Raw genomic sequence first — 22158 nt, 5'->3', positions numbered from 1 at the left:
AACAGCAGGAGTGATGGAACATGAAGGCTGCAACATTATCTCAGCTAAAAAGCAACCTCCATCAAGCATCCCCTTCTATCAATCATCATCTCGTACTAATCTTCCAGAAGCCAGAACAGGGGAGATGGAAAGCAAAGTCACTATATCTATATCTATATATCTATATCTATATCTATATCTATATATCTCTATATCTCTATATCTCTATCTCTATCTCTATCTCTCTCTCTCTCTCTCTCTCTCTCTCTCTCTCTCTCTCTCTCTCTCTATCTATCTATCTATCTATCTATATATATATATATATATATGCTGACTCTGTAAACCGCTCAGAGAGGGCTGAAAGCCCTATAAAGCGGTATATAAGTCTAACTGCTATTGCTATTGCTATTGCTACTGACATTACTCAATAATTGCCAATACTTCTTCTTTTTTTTAATGGTTTGTTCAGGCCAATATTCAGATGGTGTTGGACCTCAATTCACAGAATTTCAAGCCACACTTCAGTTAAAACACCATCCATGATAACCCTGCAATGGTTTGACTCAGTCAAAGGTTGCTTTATCAAAATAGTTATTTGTATTATTCGCTATTCGGCCCCTACAGTCACTCAAAAGCTCCTGCAACAGCTTGCAAATACTGCTAATGGCAATTCATACACTCCAGCCCAAAATACAACAGATCACAGAAGGAAAAGTTACTGAAGCAGATGAAGAAAAGAAAATATAAGAAGTCATGTTTAGTCATTCAAGATTCTTGCTGGGAATCTTTGTAGCCCAGAGGAAGAAAACAAGAACTTTGCCACTGCTCCTATTTTGGACAACAAATGAGGGCAGACTAGTTTCCCTTTGTCATGATGCTCTTCTTGAGAATTAGGAAAATCAGTTTTCCAGTAGCAAATTCACTGCCCTAAGGTAGAAGATAATTCACAGGTTTGAACTGAAAGTTCTAAAGTTCAGTAGCAGCATGTTCCACAAATGATCTGCCATTTATTTATTCCAGAATAAAAAGCCCTCTGAGACACATGTAGCATGTGCGTGCGTGCACACACCCACACCCACACCCCTTTGGGGGCAAAATTCAGCATTTAAGTAACCAGACCAACCAGGCTTTAATCTAAAAAATCAGAATGTGCTTAATGGCTGTGGAATAGAAAGAATTTTTATTGTGGGATTCTGAAGAAAACTTGACTATTTGCTCTTTTACCTCACCTAGACTCTCAATCTGGCTGATATCTTTACAACACACCTGAAAAAGGAGCCAAAGTAAACAGGGAATTCCCCCTAAGGAACAAGATCCAGCACTTTGATACCGAAACAACACAATTGAAGCATCATATCAGTCTTGGCTGCCTTTCCCTGCAATCTTTCAGATCTATCCAGGCCTTCTCTTACTGGCAGGATACATCCCAAGCCAAAGGCTCATTTGAAATTCAATCAAGGGCCCAGCTGGAAAGCTGCCTTTTGCTCCTGGTGAATGCCCAAAATAGTTTGCCAGCCACCTGTGAATTCTCTCTGAAGTACAGCCTCTGCCGGTTCCCTGCCACCAACCTTTCCAAAGAGTCACATCTTTTGGCAGCAGGAACACAGTCCCAGCCTCTCCTGTGACAGCTGCAGGTGGGGATCTTTGCAGCAGGGATTCAGCTGTCACTTGCACACAGATAATACAGTAATCGCTGCGTCAATCAGCCAATGCAATGACGACAATGAAAACAAAGCGAATTTGGGGAGAGGGAGAACATTTTCATTAAAATCACTTTTTAAAGATTAATCATAAGGTTTGAACTACAGGTATGCCATTGATGTGCAACATTCTTCACCCTTAGTGCTTAACAAAGAGGGCACTATAGTTAAACATTCGTTTGTGCTGTCCTTTCCCATGCCATTGAATAACAAACCCTTATTTTTGAGAAGATCAAAATGCTGTCAGAAGCATCTGGGGACAGCTTGCCAGATTTATTTAAAAGGTTGCCAAAAAGCCTTCAGATTTGGTAGTTTAAATGAAAAATAAATTTGGTATGGTGACATCGGGTGAAAAGGTCTGAATGGACAGAATTCAAAACTGCATATCCCTTTCAACCTTTTTTACATAATGGTATATATAGTGAAGATTAATCCCCATCTTCATCATTTAACTCAGGAAGATAAATTCAGCCACCAGATAGATAGATAGATAGATAGATAGGTAGGTAGGTAGGTAGGTAGGTAGGTAGGTAGGTAGGTAGGTAGGTAGGTATGTATGTATTTAGAGTTACAACCCCTGGTATAGATACATACATACACAATACAGCACAGGTTCAAATCCCAGTAAGGGTATAGCTAGCTGATGAGAGCTAAATAGCTTGAAATAGCAATAGCAATAGCAGTAGACTTATATACCGCTTCATAGGCCTTTCAGGCCTCTCTAAGCGGTTTACAGAGAGTCAGCATATTGCCCCCAACAATCTGGGTCCTCATTTTACCCACCTCGGAAGGATGGAAGGCTGAGTCAACCCTGAGCCGGTGGGATTTGAACCGCTGACCTGCTGATCTAGCAGTAGCCTGCAGTGCTGCATTTAACCACTGCGCCACCTTGGCTCTATACTACTCTCCCTTTATTTATTTATCGGCACAAATACAACAACAACAACAACAACAACACCACACACACACACACATACATATATATATATATGTAATTTAGTGTTACAACCCCTGGTATGCCCAAATATGAGAGGAAGCAGACTGCTTCCTTTCTCTGTCTATTGGCTCGTCACAACAGACCATCACGACACAAAGCCATTATTTTTACTGTTGCCTTTGTTACATTTGTGTTGCATTTGTGCTGATAAATAAAGGGAGACTAGTATAGATCTATTTCAAATCCCAGCAAGGGTATGACTATCTGATGAGAGCTAAATAGCTTGAAATAGATCTATACTAGTCTCCCTTTATTTATCAGCACAAATTATATATATACATACATACATACATACATACATACATACATACATACATACATACATACATACACACACATACATACACACACACACACACACACATATAGATATAGATATATAGATATGTGAGTGTGTATGCATGTGTGAACATTTGTGTGAATGTGTGAATATATCTATCTACCTACCTATCTATTCATTTGAAGGCAAGACTTACAACATTAGAAATGGAGATGCTTTCTTCTCTTGGGGAAGAAACCATCAGCCAGCTTGCCTTTTTTATTGTCCACATTTTCACAACTGGGAAACTAGTGCTTAAATAACAAGAAAAAGCAAAAACAAATGTTCATATTTTGTCCAGTCAGTTTGGTCTAGTGATTAAGGCTAGAAAGTGCAAGACCATGAGTTCAAATCCCATCTTAGCCATGAAAACCAGCTGGGTGATCTTGGCTCAGTGATTCTCTCATAGGGAAACTGCATGATTTTATTTGGAATCTGTTTATATAGAGGACACATTCCTTTGTTTTTATGTACTGTGTTTGTTTTCCCAGTATATTCTTACTCATACAAAGATATGTACTCATTGATAAAAAAGGAAAATTCTTAAAATCTTTCCCACATGTAAGACAGCGTAGTGGGCACAGCTAACCTTTATTTTCAGGGATGTTAGATTTTCATTCAGTTTTGTATACCAAGACTGCTGTTTTTCTTAATGTTATGTTTATGTTCCATTGAAATTTTACTTCATGAATGTTGCTGAAATCTGGGGGTTAGTTTTCTAAAAAACTATGAGCTGATAAAAACCAAGCCTCTAAACTTGTCCACACTTCAAATTTCACAATAACAAGGTAAAAAGGATTTATAAAGAGTTATAAAGGTTTTGTTCCCTGCTTTCCATCATCTCGGCCCAAATATGCTTTTTCTTATCCAATTCATATTTGAAGAAAAGAAATAAACAAAAGCAGAAAACTCTAAACATCATAGAGTTTTCTGCCTATGTGTTTTTAATGGAATGGACAAAATGCTGCTTGTTGAACAGCTTGACTAAAAGTGGTATTGAACACAAAACAAACCATGGTTTATAAAAATCACGGGTTCATTAAAATATTTTTAGCATCTTGTTGTTGATAAATAGTTTTAATAAGGAAGTAATGAAAGATTGATATATATATGAAGTAAGTATTTAGAATACTTTGTTTAAAAATGAAGAATAACATTTTTGTTTGAATGTATGATGTACAAGGACAATAATGAACATAAGCATACTTGATGGATGATTGGCGGAATTGTGCATAATTGAAAGTAGTGATGTATAAACATAAACAGTTGGTAAATTCTTTTACACCGTAAAAATATTCAGAATGAGATAAGTGATTACATAAAGCTTTATTGTTATTAAATAGACAATCAAGAATGCAAGGTTTGTTGAAAAGAAAGAAATATTAATCGTAATTGAATATATGTTGTGCAATGAAAGTGAGGTATCTAGTTATATTAGACGAAAAATCTGTGATTGTATACGTAATTGAAAATGTGGATGCACAAATGCTTGTAAACAAACGACATACTGTATGTAATGTATGAGAATTTTTTATGTTGCTTTTATGTTTAAAAAAAATTTTTTTTAGCATGTAAGTTAACCCAGAAATCAATAAATGACTTGGAGAGTTATGTTAAATAATCATGACCATCATGGTGGCATAAAATAATCATGACCAGCATTGTGAAAAGCACAGCTTGTTATGCGGTGATGCTCAACCTATATTCTTACCTTTCCAACTTTGATCTTCTTAGAAAATTCAGTCCTTTGTCTCTAGAACCAGAGATTTTTATTATTCTTTTAGTTCTTTTTTCAACTTTTCTGTTATCAATTATGATAATCGGGTTTTTTTTTTGTAGACAACCTCTTGTCTGATTTGAATAAATAAAAGAGAAATATTTTTTCAAGGCAAGTAATAATGAGTAGTTCTAAAACCAGTTTATAATAACTTAATAAAGTGCATTCAGCAAAAAAATACAATTTAGGTGTATATTTTATAAGTATATATAATAGGACCTAGCCTGATTCTTCAAGCTGCTCATAATATAAGCCCTACCTCAAAATAAGCCCCAGTTAAGAGTGTCATCAGTGGTGGGTGTGACCATCTGATGTTGCTCACATCATGGAGTGTCTGTGGGGGGAGGAAGACTTCTTCACCCACCCCTTACCTTCTTTTCTCCCTGAGCAATTGCCACTTGGCTCTTTTGGCAACTGCAGAAGGAGCTGAAAGGAAGAAACCATCCATTCTTCCCCGGATCGATTTTAGAAGCCGCTTCCATCACTGGTCCCGAGGTCTGGCTTCTGGGCCACTGCACCTGCTGTTGCTGGCGGCTGGTGGTACCCAATGTGGGAGGCTCTTCAGCCAGGCTGATGGACGGTGACACAAGCGGCTCCCTGCATTGTCCATGCAGCTGCTGCTGCACAACCTGACACTGCCCTGCCTGACCTTGGCTCTGGCCGCCGCCCTGCTGCTGCTCTTGCGGCACCTGCCAGACAACCTCTCATTGTGCCCTAGCCTCCACCTGCCCTGCCTGCTGGCCCTGCTACTCCTGGGACGTTTCTCAGCTGTGGCGGACACCGTACTGTCTGGCATACATGGCCACTCTTTTATGCTGTGTTTATTGTGAAGCTTTGTGCCAAGGAAGGTCCACACTTTCTCCTTCCCTTATTTCCTCCCCACCATCTCCTCCAGCTGCTCTGTCTCAGCTTTCGTAGACAACTGTCCGTTAGGTGTGGAGGCTCCATTGTGGGGCACAATTGAACTTCCAACCCCAACAGTGGGCCAGGCTGAGTGAAAGGCGAGGTGGTGTCAGAGCAACCGCATGTAAGGTAGATGCTGAAGGTGGCCAGGGCATATTGGTGTGAGTGTGCCAAAGGAAGGTTTTTTTGGCCAGCTCCTGCACTGGGGTGGCACTAAAAGGAAGATGCTAGTGAAGGTGTTGCTTACAAAACAATCTAACCAGCAGTCCCTCACCACACGACCTTCCAACTCAAGATGAAAGGAGGTAGACAATTGGAGCTTCTTTTCTGATGCCACTCACAAACATGCATCCCTGCCCATATGGTTGATGGTACAGGCTAGCCTTTTTCTTCTAAGGTTGTAGATCTGGGCTGACTCACCCTGTGTCAAGCAGGAGCAGCTCGGAAGGCAGCTGAAAGCAGTGTGGCCAGGAAGGCAAAGAGCTCCCACAAGACCAGCAGCAGCACAGGCAGCCATTCCATGGCCACCACCATGGCCGAGAAGTGTCCCAGCAGCAGCAGGGCCAGCAGGCAGGACAGGCAGAGGCTGGGGCAAGTCAAGAGATTGCAGATGGTGAGTCAGAGAGGGCAGGGCCGGTGGTAGTTGCACTCCCCCTCCCGTTGGCCCCCATACTCACTGCTTCTTGTACGTTACAAAAAATAAGCTCTAGTGCTTATTCTGCATCCCCTCCAAATATAAGACCTGGTCTTATTTTTGGGAAAACACGGGTATACACACACATATTCCCTCTCCCTCTCCGTCCCTCTCTCTCTCTCTCCCTTATAAAAATATAAAATTATAATTTTATAATTATAAAACAAGACCCATTTTATCCAGTGGAATAGGAAATCCTCTGCCAAGCTAAACAGGTGGTGACAATGTATACTACGGTAAACACAGCCAAATAATTCTGGGGTACATTTGGTTGCCACAGGGGTGGGAAAAGTGCCAGGTTGTAATCAGAAAGAGAGTGGGGGTAAATTTGACCATGTGAGGGTAAATTCAAAGGATTACACACCTTATTAGAACTGCACACCTGTTTAGCCTTTCATTTATTTCCCTCCTTTTCTTGATTATTTTCTCCTGCTCGAATTTTAGGTCATACTCCTCTGGCACAGCTCTCTCGTTGTGCTCTACAAATACCATGCTTTTATATTTTACAAATAAGATTAATGATAACCAAGAGAAGGAGATCTGATTCCCAGATTGGTCAACAAAATTCCAAAATAACCAGAAATTCCTCCCTTGAACAGACAAATCTCTGCCCCTTCACATATAGAAAGTACATGAAAAAGGAGCACAATCTTCCCAAATATCCCTACTGGCAGTACTGAGAGTACTTGGATTATTCTTAACGTCCTTAATACAACTTTCTAATTAGAACTCAGAGGCAGAAACATCACCCTGCCAACAAAAGTGTGCATAGTCAAGACTATGGTTTTCCTAGTTGCAATGCATGGTTGTGAAAGCTGTACCATAAGACTGGTTGAGCGCCAAAGAATTGAGGCATTTGAACTATGGTGCTGGAGAAGACTCCTGCGAGTCCCTTGAACTGCAAGGCGATCAAACTGGTCAGTCTTAGAGGAGATCAACCCTGGCTGCTCTTTAGAAGGCCAGTTCCTGAAGCTGAAACTCAAATACTTTGGTCACCTAAGGAGAAGAAAGGACTCACTGGAGAAGAGCCTAATGCTGGGAAAGACTGAGGGCAAAAGAAGAAGGGGACGACAGAGAATGAGGTGGCTGGATGGAGTCACCAAAGCAGTAGGGGTGGACTCCAGAGGATGGTAGAGGACAGAAAGGCCTGGAGGAACGTTGTCCATGGGGTTGCAATGGGTCGGATATGACTTCACAACTAATAACAACAACTAGAACTCAAGACTCACTTTTAGCATTAAGGTTTTGTAATCTGGGCTGCTCTCAGAAGGCTGATATGTACCACTTTTTTAGGTATCAAAAGTTAGTCAAAAGTTCTGACAACAGGACAAGCAAATTGCAGGATAAAACCTGGAGATTAAAGTCCAAATTTTAATCTCTGAACAATCCAGGAGGGTTTACCTTCAGTTTGGTCATCTGCAGAATGGGAATATCAAGCATCTATCACATAATTCTAAAATAGAGTTGACCATTATAGCTATATAAATGTGAGCCAATGTGGGAGGGGATTAGTGGGTGGCTATTCCTTATATTCATTTCACAACTTTCAATTGCCAAATTAGCAAATTAGTCTCTTTTCTTCAGAACTCAGAGAAACATATGGGGGGAAAATTAATCCACTTTATTTTCATAGTAGGCTAGGTGAGAAAGTACATTAAATTAATTGTGATGGTCTGTTTTTCCCCTGGGGTAGATAATGAATTTGGAAAGAGGTATCTGTCTCTACTTATTTCAAAGACTAGGCGGAAGGAATTCTGTTAACAATTCCTGTGGGAGTACATCGCTTTCTCCCCTTTAATCTTTTGCTTATAAGTCAAAAAGAGTTCAGAGCAATAAAACTGCCACAATGGGCCTTGATCATTTTGTAATATTATTTATTATTATTTAAAACATTTATACAGCCGCCTATCTTTCAACCAACTCTAGGCAGCTCCAAATCAAAAATTACAAGATATATAAAATCATTTTAAAAACAAATTATTTACTTAAAATATTTATTTTATTATTATCATATTGTAGGGTAGACACTTAATCCAGCAAAACTTCCAGATACAGAGTTGTAATTAGCTGATATTCAAGTGGTTGGCTTTCCCACTGGTTCAGCAATAGGCTCCATGCTTGGTAAATTAACAAATTGACTAAGGCCACATACTAGAGCTGTGATGGTGAATCTATGGCACACATGCAGCAAGTAGCATGCAGAGCCATCTCTCCGAGCATGCCAGCTGTGTCCCATTACTCTTCTGGGTTCTGGTGCGCACATGTGCAGCGGCCAGGTGGTCTTCGTGCGATGGGGAGTGCCGGAAACTGGAAAAGCAGCTCCCTGGCAAGCATGTGTGTGCCAGGAAGCTGAGCATCTGGTATGTGCATGCATGCATAGATAGAAACTGGAAGACCAAGTGACCGGCATGCATGCACATGCCAGAAACTGGTAGCTCAGAGTGTTTCAGGGAACTGCTCTTCCAATTTCCAGTGCCCCTGCATGCACAAGACGGGGAGCAACTCTTTCAGTTTCTGGTGCCCCCCCCCTCCCCACGGGTGCGCATTTTCCCATTTTGGCATTCGGTGCCAAAATGGTTCGCCAACACTGTACTAGAGTCTCCTGGACCAATGGGGGCTATTAGATGAGCCAGTCTACCACTAGAGACAGGAAGACTATGTTCATTATTGAATTTCCACTTTAGCAGGAGAAGGTGTTTCTCTGGGTTGGGGCTGGTATGACCTGTTTTAGGCTCTCTGCTACTCTCTTAAGAGTTTGTGACCCTTCATGCTTTTGTTGGTTAATGACATAAATTTTATTCTTAGCCTTGTCTGGGTTAAAACATTATGTATAGTTTGGTATAGTTTGGTAGACTTAATAGAAGGAAGGATGTGGATTTAGAATCTTTTCCAAGGAGAGGAGGTGGAAGGGAGAGAAAGAGAAGGAGAGATAGTAGGAAAGGAAGAGGAAGAGTGGAGGAGAGGTAAGGGAAGAAGAAAGAGATAAGGAGAGATGGGTGGAAGGGAAAGAGAAGGAGAGGAGGGAGGAAGGGAGAGAAAGAGAAGGAGAGAGGGTAGGAAGGGGAAGAGAGAGGGTAAGAGTAGAGGAGAGGTAAGGGAAGAAAAAAGGGGAAGGAGAGGAGGAAGGAAGGAAGTAGAGAAGGAAGGGAGAGAGAAAATAAAAGAAAGAGAAAATAAGGTGGTGTCATAACAGGCGCTAGGGATGGTAAACAAAACAATCCAAACTGTACCTTATAATCTTTTAAATGGAATAACAATAGTATAAGATTGGCAAAGAAAAAGAATAACCATGTGAATGTATACCTAGAATTGTATGTAAGAGAATAAATGATAGTAAGAATATATAGCACAATATAGGTAAACAATATTTGGTTATAAATAGCTAAGTATAAATAAATGTAGAATTGTACATAAAAATGGATAACGAATAAGGAGACCATGAATGTAAGATAGAAAAGTATAGAAGGGAAAACACTAACTGCAAAGAAACCGATATGGAACTGCTGTATGATATATGATGGAACTTCTTGTTCCTATGTTGTCTTAAGTCATGTGTCTGTTTTTGTTGATGTGTTTATGTGTTTAAAATAAAATTTAAAAAAAGAATCTTTTCCAATTCTGTATTTCCAATTATTCAGCCACAATTCTCTCTCAATGATCAAGTTAATTACCAAGTCACTGATTATGAACTGTCCAAACTACCATCTCCATGATGCTAGCATGTTTACACTCTGTTTAAGCTTCCTATGTTCTGGGGGAATTAGTTGATTTGTTTGGCCCAAAGGATGGAACCCTAGCGAAACTGAGACTCTTGCAGGTAAAGCTGTTGCTTCAAACACTCTAAACAGCCAGATCTCCATTTTTATTTATTTATTGGGATTTTGTCTCCATTTTTGTCTATTGGGGTACCTGAATCTAGTGCTATCAGGGGATAATTAATAAATGATCTAGGGACTGCCTGAAGGAAAGTTTAGATCAGTGTTTCTCAACCTTGGCAACTTGAAGATGTCTGGACTTCAACTCCCAGAATTCCCCAGCCAGAGGATGCTGGTTGGGGAATTCTGGGAGTTGAAGTCCGGACATCTTCAAGTTGCCAAGGTTGAGAAACACTGGTTTAGATGGTCAGAGAAAAGTTTATTCCTCACCACTTCCAAGTGTCCCACTGTGGTCTTCTCTCCTTCTTCTCTCATTAGATGTGTGGTCTCTGTGCAGGACCATAGTCCTGCAGATATGACCTAAGAAGGCTATTGTAGAGAGCAACAGAGATGGTCTTCAGAAGCCATTAAAGAAACAACAATGAAAAGGCATTCTTTAAGGCTTAGGAAAGGATATCATGTTAGGAAGAAATTCAGATTGGCTTCTCCTTTACTCAATGGCACGTAAGCGGGAAAGACATAAAACATCAGTGGATTTGCAAGATTCTATTATTATAGCCTATCTCAATAAAGTATAGTTTTGCTCTTCTAATGGGAGTCAGTTTCCTGATCTGGGCTACCTTTTAGGGCTGCAACTATGCCCTCAGGATATCTGGAGGGCAAGAAGACACTGGGCTTCCAGGAATTAATATTTATCTGATAAAATCAATTTAAACCAGAGTGGTATAATGATTAAGGTACCAGACTAGAAATGGAGAGATTGAATTATCTGAGTCACAAAGTCTCAGTTGACTTTGGGTCAGTCCTCCTGTTTCAGCCCTAGGGGGAAAGCAATGGAAAACTGTTTCTGAAAATCTTATCAAGAACACTGCAGGTAGCAGTGCAGGCAGGTGTCATGAATCAATTCAAAGGCACACAAAGCTTGAATAATTTTGTTCCATCAGTGGAGAGCATGAGAGGTGACCAGCACCTGCTGCTGCTTGTTTGCTTCTGTCCCCTCCTCAGCCTGGGCTACCTAGTTTCCACTGGGAACAGCAATGAGTAACTGCGAAAAGTATGTAGCACATGGTCAGCAACTTGGGAGTTGCAGTACTGATAATACTTTACTTAGAAGGTCATGGTGCGGAGTTAAAAGTTCTTCTTGCTGCACAATGAGAGGTTAATTCCCTTGCTCATTGCCTGCTATTGAAAAGATCTTCCAGAATATCCTATGAAGTACAAAAACCAAGGTGCAATTGAGAAACTCATGGCCTAGAAAATGGCAGTGGAATTCATAGGTGAGCATATTATCTAGAACAAGGAAGGGCAGGGACTAGAAACAACAGTTATCTCCTCACACATGAATTAACATTAGGATTTTTTCTAGTCCTGCCTCTATGGTGAGATGGAGGGAAACATCTATTTCAGAGTGGCCTGCCTCCCTTATAATAAAATCAGATGGTATCCCAACAGAGATTGATTGATAGACCAAGCCAGGAATTTAAACATGATATGCAGTTACATTAATCATGAAACCATACCTTTATCCATCAAAATGGCTGCTTCATAGGGCATGCTTAGCCAAGACCAAATAAATCAGATTATGACTTATTGTGATGTACAAATTCTGCAAGTAAATTTCATACATATGGAAAGATTTAATACATCAGATCTGACTCCAGGTGATTGTTCCATCCTATAATTCGTTTTGAGTTTTTAGGAATACGGTTTGGATCCTTCAAAAGCAACCTAGCTTAGACATTTCTCTGCATGGTTTTTTCTTTTTGGTCTGGATTTCTCTTCTGCCTGCCCCTATTCATTGGAAAAAAAGGTTATCAGTCACGCCATTCCTCACACACCACTTCCCAGTACTCCCCCCCTCCCCTAGCTACTGGGAACAATAAGCTTCCTCTCCCACCCCTACTCTCAAGTGTAAGCATGCATTTAGCCTTTAAAAGCACACCACTAGCCTGGAAGACAAGCTAATTCCTCCTTCTCTAAGGTGCAGGAGAAAGCCTGGCGAGGGAGGGGAGGGCTGGAACACAGCCCACACACCCTGTATTAATAGCACTGGAGCATCAATGCTTAAAATAGGCTGCAAGGAGCAAAGAGGCGGGTCTCGGGTGACAGCCACCTATTCTGGAGATGAGCATCTATGATGCAAGAACAGCTAAAAGCCAATTTTAGAAACACACACTTAGCAGGGGCATCTCCCCATAGGCAATGACTGATACTCTAGAATGGATTTGAAATTGTTTGGGATAGGGGGGAAAAAAGGGAAGAACAGTTATAGAAAAATGCCTTAAGGGAAAAGAGCGCTGGAGAGGAAGTGGTGTAGCCTGCAGATTTCCCCCCCTCCCCCCATGACTTATCATCCTCAAACAGAAGGATTTCTAGTTAAAGCTCAGCTAGGTACTACTGTCATCTAAGCAGCCTTAGCTACTGTGAAAAGTTAAGCAGGGATCGAGCTGGTTAGTACTTGGGAGGAAACTACCAAGAAATCCCAGATTATAGGCTAGGTTAAAAAGATGAAACAATATCTCTGAAGGCAATTGCTGTCTTTTTTTTCCTGTCCTCCTAGCAAGAAGATTCCATGGATGTGTCCACACATCCAGTTAGTTTTACCTACTTAAAAAGATTTAGAAAGAGACCACAGTTTAGAGCCTGAACTCAAGCTTTGGATGCCAAAGCTCGGTTATGGACCTTGCCATGATAGGGTCAAGGAACAGAAAGCTCTGTGACCAAGATCCTGAAGAAATGCCGTCAACTCAGGAGGCAGAAATGAACTAGATAGGCAAACAGATTGATATGCGAGAAAGCTTCCTTCCTCAATCTAAAGGAAGATTTCTGTCCCAAAATTTGCAAGCTACCAGTTAGAGAAGAGGCAGGGATGATATCTACTTTCTGTTCAGGTCTGATAAACTTCTGGGTATTGAATTTAAATTTCATGTTAAAAAGATATTTGAGAGGTCATTTAAAACAACAATGCTGCAGTGATGGAAAGATAGCTTTGTATGCATAAAATTCCACATAAATTCCTTTTAAGTCTTTACTTAAAAGGACCTCAGCACAGCACCTGGTTGAACGGACCAATGACTCAGTATGAAGGCGGCTTCATCTGCTCATAAATCTTGTCAATATAATTTAGATAGTTAACTATAAACTTAATTTAATTTTTACACCCAGTCTTTTTTTTTTGTGCTCACTGCTTCACAATTCCTAAAACAGAAACTGTAGATGCTGCCAAAAATAAAAATAAAAATCCATTTAGAACATAAATCTGCAGGGAGGGGAAGGGGAAATATAAATCTGGTGGGGAGGGGGGAGAAGTGAAGGACAGAATTAAGAACATTTGTTTAAGAATATTCCCACAATCCATTTATTTCACTGAGCAACATGAACAATATATCTGATGCACAACTAGAACATCAATCCCTATCATTTTATTATGCTTGATAACATCCAAAAAGAAGCTTTTGACGAAGTTGACCTTTTGGAATCTTTTTTCATGTACACGCAGAATCTGAAATAGTGACATTTCATTTAAAACATTTGATTCCAAAGTCTAATCTTAAATCATGTGAACAATGCCAAATGGGACCTACCAGTAATACAAAGCTTTTTATTTCTGGATTTTTGTCTTCCCACGAACATTAATTATCATTTTATGCATTCTGAGTGTGCTGGATCTCACTAGTCTGTTTTCAGATCTTCCTCCTAAGAATCAAATCAAATGGTAACAAAACTAGCTAGACCAGTGGCTCCCAAGCTTTTTTTGGCCATGGTCCACCTCAGCATCTCTAAAATCCTGATGTGACATATAATTCTTACTTTACTCAAAAAGTGAACTCTTACTCGGTGAAGGAAGCCTAAAAGGCCATTAACTTGGTTTAAACAAGGTTCAAATTGCCCCACCCCAGTGGGGCGTGGGTCCAATGTTGGGAACCACTGAACCAGAGGGAATTCTGCAAACCTGAATGTCTTTCTAATCTGCTAATACTTTTTGTGTGTGTATGGATATTATGGTTTACTATACAAAGGTCTATCTCAGAGAATAAACTAATTAAGATTTTTATTTATTAATTAATTCAATTTCAAAAGCTACCTATCAAACCAGTGAACTCTGGGCAGCCCACGATATTAAAAACAATTAAAACATGATATAAAAAGAAATTAAATACAAACAGCAGCTATAATAAACTAGTACTAGTATGTGAAATAATAACAAATAATGGTATCATATTGGGTGACTTCAGTAAAAAAAACCTCTCCTTTACTACTGAAATACTAATCCATCACATCTGCACAATGCAACAGAGAGAACAGAATGAAGAGTTGATCCAGCCATGTGCATCTACAGATAGCAATATGGTGGAACACAAGTGGCTTTGGACATACGCAGTTTAAGAAAGAAAGTGGAAGTTCATAACCTGAGATTGATTTTGGAAACTATCTTAGTCAAAGTCCTTTTATCAAGACTCAAAATACCACCTGGCAGGCAGGGGGAAGTAAAGCCAATGGAGAAATATCACAGGAATGTAGTTCAGCAATATTGAAAAAGATAAAAGGACTGCCACCACTCATTTGTTACTTTCTGTCAGTGATGCCATTCCATCTGATGTAATCTGCATACTAGCATCAGAAGCTCATAAACAGTTAAAAAGGGACATTTAGAATTGTTCAGTACAGAAATGTTCATTGCAGGAATCTCTGCATCACATTCAGACTCTTTTTGAACTCATCTCCCCCCACCCAAAAAAAGTGTAAACATTGGTTCACTGTTGAATTACTGTTTCTGTTAAAAAGGCTTTCCTAAAATTTCACATAATAGAAATCTATGATTCTATATCCTATCCTCTATGATAATGGCAAATATGTCACAGCCACCTTCTGGATAGCATTCCTAGGTATGTTTGAAGACTGCAATTGTATTCCTCTTCAGACAATTTTCTAACAGGATAAATGTACCCAGTTCTTCCACCTGCTCATCATGAAAGTACTAGTTTTCAGTCACCTGATCATTTGCATTGCTCTTGTTTGTACCTTTTCCAACGCTGATAGACAAATTTATTTTTTATAGTGGTATCCAAGATTGAATATAGTATTCAAGGCCAATGCAGAATATAATGGATCTTTTATGTATGATTTGGAAAGTATACTTCCACTGATCCAGCCTAAAAATCACATCTACATTTTTTGCAACCACATCACATTGTTGACTCACATTTACCTCATGATCAGCTACAATTTTAAAATTCTTCTATAGATACTCTATTTTTACAAGTACAGATCCATTTTTCTAATTGAAAAAGATCCTGTTTTCTAGCACGTTGGTTGTTATCTGATTTAATTTCTGTATCATCTGCAAATAGCAAGGGGCTTAAAAGATAATCTTAGGTAGAATCAGAAACCAAAAACAAAGCCTTTTTTTTCCACTGCCTTCCTCTGCCGTAACATCCTTTCCTTCTCTGCCCAAAGGCTATGAAGCTAGAGATGTGAAAACAGCACTAGCAAAGGGCTTTTAAAGGTCAACCTGCTTTGTGGAAAGCTGCACAGGTAATCCTCCATTTATAACAGTTCATTTAGTGACTGTTCAAAGTTACAACAGCACTAAATAAAGTGACTTATAACCATTTTTCACAGTTACAACCTTTGCAGCATCCCCATGGTCATGTGATCAAAATTCGAAGTTTGGCGTCTGGTTCATATTTATGACGGTTGCAGTGTCCCAGAGTCATGTGATCACTTTTGGCAACCTTCTGACAAGCAAAGTCAATGGGGGAAGCCAGGTTCACTTTACTACTGGGTTACTTATTCAACAACTGCAGTGATTCATTTAAATTTGGCTGCAAAATTCACTTAATGGGGCAAAGCTCACTTAACACAGTTCTCACTTAACAACATAAATTTTGGGCTCAATTGTGATTGCAAGTCAAGAACTACCTATATTACTTTTCCTACATTTTCCTAAAGAATTCCATAACTGTCCATAAGCCTTTGATGCAGCAATTCCCTCTAAAACCTCAGAAGACTAGATAACACTTGTTATTTCAGCACATTTTTTTATTCACAAATATTTGAAAGAGTCACAAAATATTCCTTTTTACCTGAGAATGCAGATATTTTCAATTTCAGCAATGCAGAATCCACAAAAGTTTTCTGTTGGTGGAAGAAACTCTTAGGAAGAGTTTGAGGCACAGCATTCCTCCTTGGTCTGCTTTAAAATTAAGCTCAGAACACAGCCCTATCATCCCAGCACTCAAGAATAGCAGAAAGGATTATAGTTTCCATATTACATAGGTTGCCTGGAAACAACGGCATCCAGAGTTAAAAAATATAGGGAAAACCACCTTTTTTTGCTTTAGCATAGCTTCTTTAAATTAAGTTGAGAAATGCTGGGGGACCCCTACCTGCTTCAAAATTATATTTATTCTTTGAAAAACCTTTCCATGAAAGGTGCACTACTCTTAATCAAGAGCTGGCTGGACCCAGGAGTTATGTGCTAGGGCAAAGGTCTTCAAACTTGTCAACTTTAAGACTTGTGGACTTACTCCAACTCCCAGACAATTCTGAGAGTTGAAGTCCACAAGTCTTAAAGTTGACAAGTTTGGGGACCCCTGTGCTAGGGAAAGGGAACCTGCATCAAAAAGAAATGTTGGTTTCTTTTCATTAAATATAAAAACAAAACATAGCTTATGTGATTATTGTCATTATTTATTAATTCATTGTTATTACTGACTGGATAAGCCTTTCTCTCCTTGTGGCATATTGTAACAACTTGGTAATACGAAGGTATCTGGGAACTATAATTAAGTATTTCCAGATGCCTGTTAACTCTGAGGCCTTAGGCTATCACTTCTGATTTAGTCAACTTTAGACAATTCTTTTCTGCAGAGAAGTGACTTCACATAGTCAGGATCAACAATGAAAGTCTACGGCAGATCCTGGATTCAAAGGTTATTCAGATTGATGCCTGCCTACCTCACCAATCCCCTTTTAAAATAAAATCTAACATTTTATTCCTCACCAAAAGTAACTGGCTGGATCCGGCCAGTTATGGTACATTTCCCCACAGTGTCTGAGAAATCCATTGGGAGAAATGAAAATCGTGGCTATGATTTCTGCCAATCATATTTCCAATCGGGGCCAAATACAGTTAACATCCAAGTGGAGGCTCCTTTGCTTAAACATGCAAGAGATTCTCTTCATGCACTCAGCAACACCTTAGAAGCTTCCAATCAACGACAATTTGGCACTCTCCAGATGTTTGGTCTTTAGCTCCCATTAACCTCAATCATCATAGCCAATAGCAAAGGCCTGTGGGAACTGTAATCCAAAATATCTCTTTCAAAAATGAAGGTATGTAAATGTTAGTTTTAGAGATAATGCTAATTCAGTGTAAGAGAACCTGGTTAATTCATAGTAGTAAAACATTGGAGGAAGCACCCTTTTCATTAAAAAGTATAAAGGCTTGTGAGTTGCAACTCCCTTCATCAAATTTATAATTTGACTGATTAGGATTTAAAGTCACTTTTACTCTCTACACTGGCTTTACCTTTAAAAATGATCTAAAGATTACCAGTTTTCTTTTAATTTTAGATTTTTTTTTATTACCAGTTTTCTTTTACTTTTGGATTTTTTTATTTGTACTACACTCACTTTTGGTAGGTAATTTGGGCTGCTCTTGTTATTGATTTAGCTTCTTTCAATCAGCCCTTTTGTTGAAAATATGGCATTAAAATTGATTTAAGGTGTTGTTAATCTCTAATTAGAGATATAGGTTTCTACCTTAAATAGCCTAGGGATGGCTACGGTCATGAAAATTATTCATTGCATGAAACCAACAAATAACACGTCAAGTTGTGAAGGTGCACTAATGCCCCAAACACATCAAATAACATTGACGGACGACCCTGCTCTATTCAGACTCCCCAGTCATAGAATGCAAACAACAGAACCTTTTGGAAGGGATTTTTCCCAGAGCTGAGGCCCACAAGATTACAAACTCCCACCAATTCATAAAGATGAAACTTGGGACCCTGTCCTTCTGTTTCCTTGGCCCCACCAAAACGAAAAGGCCTTGATCCTTTCAGTTTGAGTAAACAAGACATAAATAGCCCAAGGGAACCTGAGACGACTACACAGAAAGAAGGGAGGTTCAAGGACAGAAAACAATTTTTGTCTTCCTATTAGCTTTGGCTAATTTGCAGAAGATATCTCCTGTAATCTGCTAGGTTAGCACCTTAGTTGCTGACCAGCTGATCGTGTGAAGGAATGATGGTTTAGCTCACATCCTAGTTCTTCCAGTTGAATGGACCAAGCCTGTGTAAAAAGCTTTGCTGAAAAATTGGTGGGGGGGGGGAACCTCACCACTATATGCAGCCATAGATAACACTCCCTCAAAGAGACCCACACTGATTCATACATTGTGGAGCAGTGTGGAACTAGCTCACTTTGCTGCAGAATTTGGCCTTCATGGCTTTCAGTTGATTTTTTTTGGGTGGGGGTGTGTGTGATTAGATATCTTGGAGTCCTGCATGCGATCCATAATCCTCTTTTTTCTAATGAATATGGTTCATGGATCTAGTAACATGCTAACACCTTAGTATGAGAAACAATATTAAAGAATATGATATGAAAAAGTATGTCAGATTTGTTAAAGTAGAATAATGACCATTAATTCCTTACAAACATAGACTGGAAATCTTATGTTAGCTTTGGAAATAAACTGGTTATGAGCCAAATCAAAGCTCTAAGTACCTTATTTATTGTATACCATATGCACCTCATTCATTAAAAAGACACAACCACCTGCAAAACTTGAATTCAATGTGCTTGAATTCATTGAAAATAATTCAGGTGTTGGACTGCCAATTGCCACGGGTCTTTTCATGAACTTGCAGAATTACCAACATATGAAAAAAATGCCCCACTAATTGTACAAGTGCAGGACTGTAAATAAAACGACAGGGATTGTGTGCACCAATTCCTGTATGGAAAGCTATATGCAGGTAGTCCTTAACTTGCAACTATTCATTTAATGGTGATTTAACACCATAAACAGCTGTGGAAAAAGGGAGTTGAAATCTGTAATCAGTTACAACGATCACACCATCTCTGCACTCGTGATTGCAATTCACACGTGCAGGCAATCAGCTTGCATTTAACAACCAGCCACAAGGTCCTGCAATCATGTGAGTGTGATTTGTGACCTTTTTTTTTTGCTTATTTCTAGCAAAAAAATGTCCACTGGAGCTGTTGAATCCACTTAACAATTATTAGATTTGCTTAACAGCCATGAAGATAACATTAGCTGTAAAAATTGTCATAAAATTGGGTCCAGCTTGACTTATGGCTGCAAGAACATATGATGGAAAGTCCAGTTCCAATTGTGGTCATAAATTGGAGACTACCCGTATAAGTGGCTCCAGCATGTGATTTCCACATAAAATAATCCTGCAAGGCAATACTAATACTGATACAGAAAGCTTATCAAAAAAGCGAAGTGGATGAAAAATCTTACAGTTGAATCACTTTTGGTCTTAGGCATGCTCATGTCATCACTTGATGGTTACTAACAGAGTACTGCAGCATGTGGATCTGCAACCAATATTAGTGACAGTCACAATATGAATACCAGTTCAAATGCATTAGTTTTTTTTTGTGGTGGACTCAGAGGTTCAATTCAGCTTCCTTCTCACCCCATAAACACTGAACTAACACAGAAAAATCAAACAACATTTATACATATACGAACCAGCCTTTCAAATGCATCTCTACTAGAACTTCAAAACAGCAGGATAAAGTATGTGAAATGACTTTTCAAATTATCATTATGGATGAGCTAAGGAGAGAGAAAGAAAAAATATGAGGGGTTCAAAGCAGACTTCTGCAGGAGAGATTGAAAAAGAGTAGCAATCCCAGCTTCAGGGAACAAAGAGGCTGGGTTCACCCAACACAACCTGGTTAGTGAATTTACCCATTTTGGGGTTTTGGTTCATACACGCGACTTTGAATTAACCAAATAGACTGGATTTGCACATATCAAACCAGGGGGGATGGAGATTGAATTAAACAAGCATAGCATACAGTACAAATGCAATGCCTAGATTGCAACTAACCTGGTTATGTATATCATATGAACTCAGCCAATGTGAATGTTCAGACTGGGTTGAGCATACGAAATAAAGAATAACTAGGAGATGTTGCAGAGAGAGATTGCATTCATCAGAAGTAGGGTTGAATCCCAGATCTCTTTACATATCATTCATATACACACCAATCTTCAGACTATCAGACAAGAATGATGACCAGAGCACCTTTGTGAACCTGCAGAGTGACTTTTCCTTTGTCTTTAGCAAAGAAAGTAAAAAACCAAAGTAACATCCCACCACCACTTACTTATAGCAAGAGACTCAGAACCTGTTGTTTTAGAAACGGGAGGAAGTTAAGTAGAGGGCATTCAGAAGAAGGGGCGCTGCTGCGTGGAAGGAAAAACAGATCGGTTAGGAATCTCTGGTGGGTCCCTCGGTTAATTTAGAAGGTCAGATGAGGACAGAATCGAGATATTCAGGTTACGGGCTGGAGGAGGTTAGCTTAAATTCAGGTAAGTTGCCCTTGTGGATTGGGTTGGTGGGAAATCCCAGTGGAATTCCTGTTTATAAAGGGAAGAGACGTTATACACATGCCGAAGGAACCGACCGCCAGAACCTCACTAGAAAGGTCGCCGGGCGGGAGGAAGCGCAAGGAATCGGGACCCACCTTCATAATGCCAGCGGCAGGGGCAGGCTTGGCCAGAACTGGGGGGTCCCTCTCGGCCGAGTTGTCGCGGCTGGTACCCGCCGAGCTGCCCGAAACGGAACGTGGCGAGCTCAGGTCGTCCGAGGCTTCTACAGCGGCCGCAGCACCTTCTTCTTGCGGCGGGATGCTGGGGGCCCCGGGCCGGGGCGAGCCCAAAGGAAGGACACAGTGAGTCCCGTCCGCCATCCCCTCCACGGGGCTCCCAGCAGCCGCACCGGCCCGGCCCGGCAGGAGTACTCAGCGGCTGCCTCAGTGGCGCCCTCCGCCTTGTGCGTCTCCAGCCACCGAGCGCTCCCGCTCTTGCTCCGGCGTCAGCGTGCCTTGTCTCGCTTCGGTTTGCTCTGCCTTGCCGGCGAAGGAAGGAGGGTCGGACGCAGGGAACGGTCGAGGAGATACGCTGCCGCTGCTGCTGATGCTGCCGCCGGGGTAGAGGGATGGCCGGGGCGGGGCCAGGCAAAGCACGGCCGCCCCTCTCAACCTCTATCTCCAAATGCTCTGCGGCCCCGCGTGGTGGAGCCGCGCGCGCGCCTGTGCAAGCGCCACGCCACGTCTCGCCACAATTGTGCCGGGCGTTAAACACGAACGTGCACCTACAAAGGAGACCCCCCGCGTTAGTCTTAATTCATACATGCAGATCCAGTTCTCACTTGATGGTTGGAAAACCAAGCCATGGTTTAGGAAACGCCAGGCTGTCCCAAATGAATAGTAAATTAATGTTTCTAAAATATGTACGAGCACACCTTTCTTGTGTGTAATTCGAATGCAATTCTTTTCAGTTAAAACAGTTTATACGCTCAGCGAGCAGCTGCCATCGGGATCAAATGACTTTCATGTCCCTGGAAATAAACCCGAGACACCGCAGGCGACCTAACCTAAAGCTGCCAAGAGAATATCAGTGTATCCGTTTAAGGATCGGGCCTTCTAACAACACTGGGCTTGAGCTCCGCTCAAGCATCGATGTTTGGCGTCCTGTAGAATGATGTTCTCCTGTATTACACACGCTTCACGGGGCAAATGCATAGAAATGCAGATATCTTTTCTCCCATTCCACTGTTTGTTCTTTAAATCAATAGGGTTGCCAGTTAAATTAGGATTGTACAATCGCAGGAGACAAAAGTTTTTAAAGAATTTCCCT

At 40.4% G+C, this 22158-nt stretch overlaps 1 protein-coding gene across 1 annotated transcript in view; it reads right to left on the bottom strand.

The window, feature by feature from the left end:
• Positions 1–21625, bottom strand: part of LOC106541155 (inactive phospholipase C-like protein 2) — a 54235-nt gene extending 32610 nt beyond the window's left edge. The window contains exon 1 of the mRNA XM_014056511.2: positions 20985–21625. Within this exon, the coding sequence (XP_013911986.2) occupies positions 20985–21209 (225 nt within the window). The 5' untranslated portion in view covers positions 21210–21625. The remainder of the gene's footprint in view (positions 1–20984) is intronic.
• Positions 21626–22158: the final 533 nt, after the last annotated feature.

Source organism: Thamnophis sirtalis, unplaced genomic scaffold (assembly GCF_051295495.1).
Source record: "Thamnophis sirtalis isolate CommonGarterSnake01/CBP01778 unplaced genomic scaffold, rThaSir2_p1.2 scaffold_4, whole genome shotgun sequence".
In the NCBI taxonomy this organism is placed as follows: domain Eukaryota; kingdom Metazoa; phylum Chordata; class Lepidosauria; order Squamata; family Natricidae; genus Thamnophis; species Thamnophis sirtalis.
This window is presented reverse-complemented; position numbering and strand designations above follow the sequence as displayed.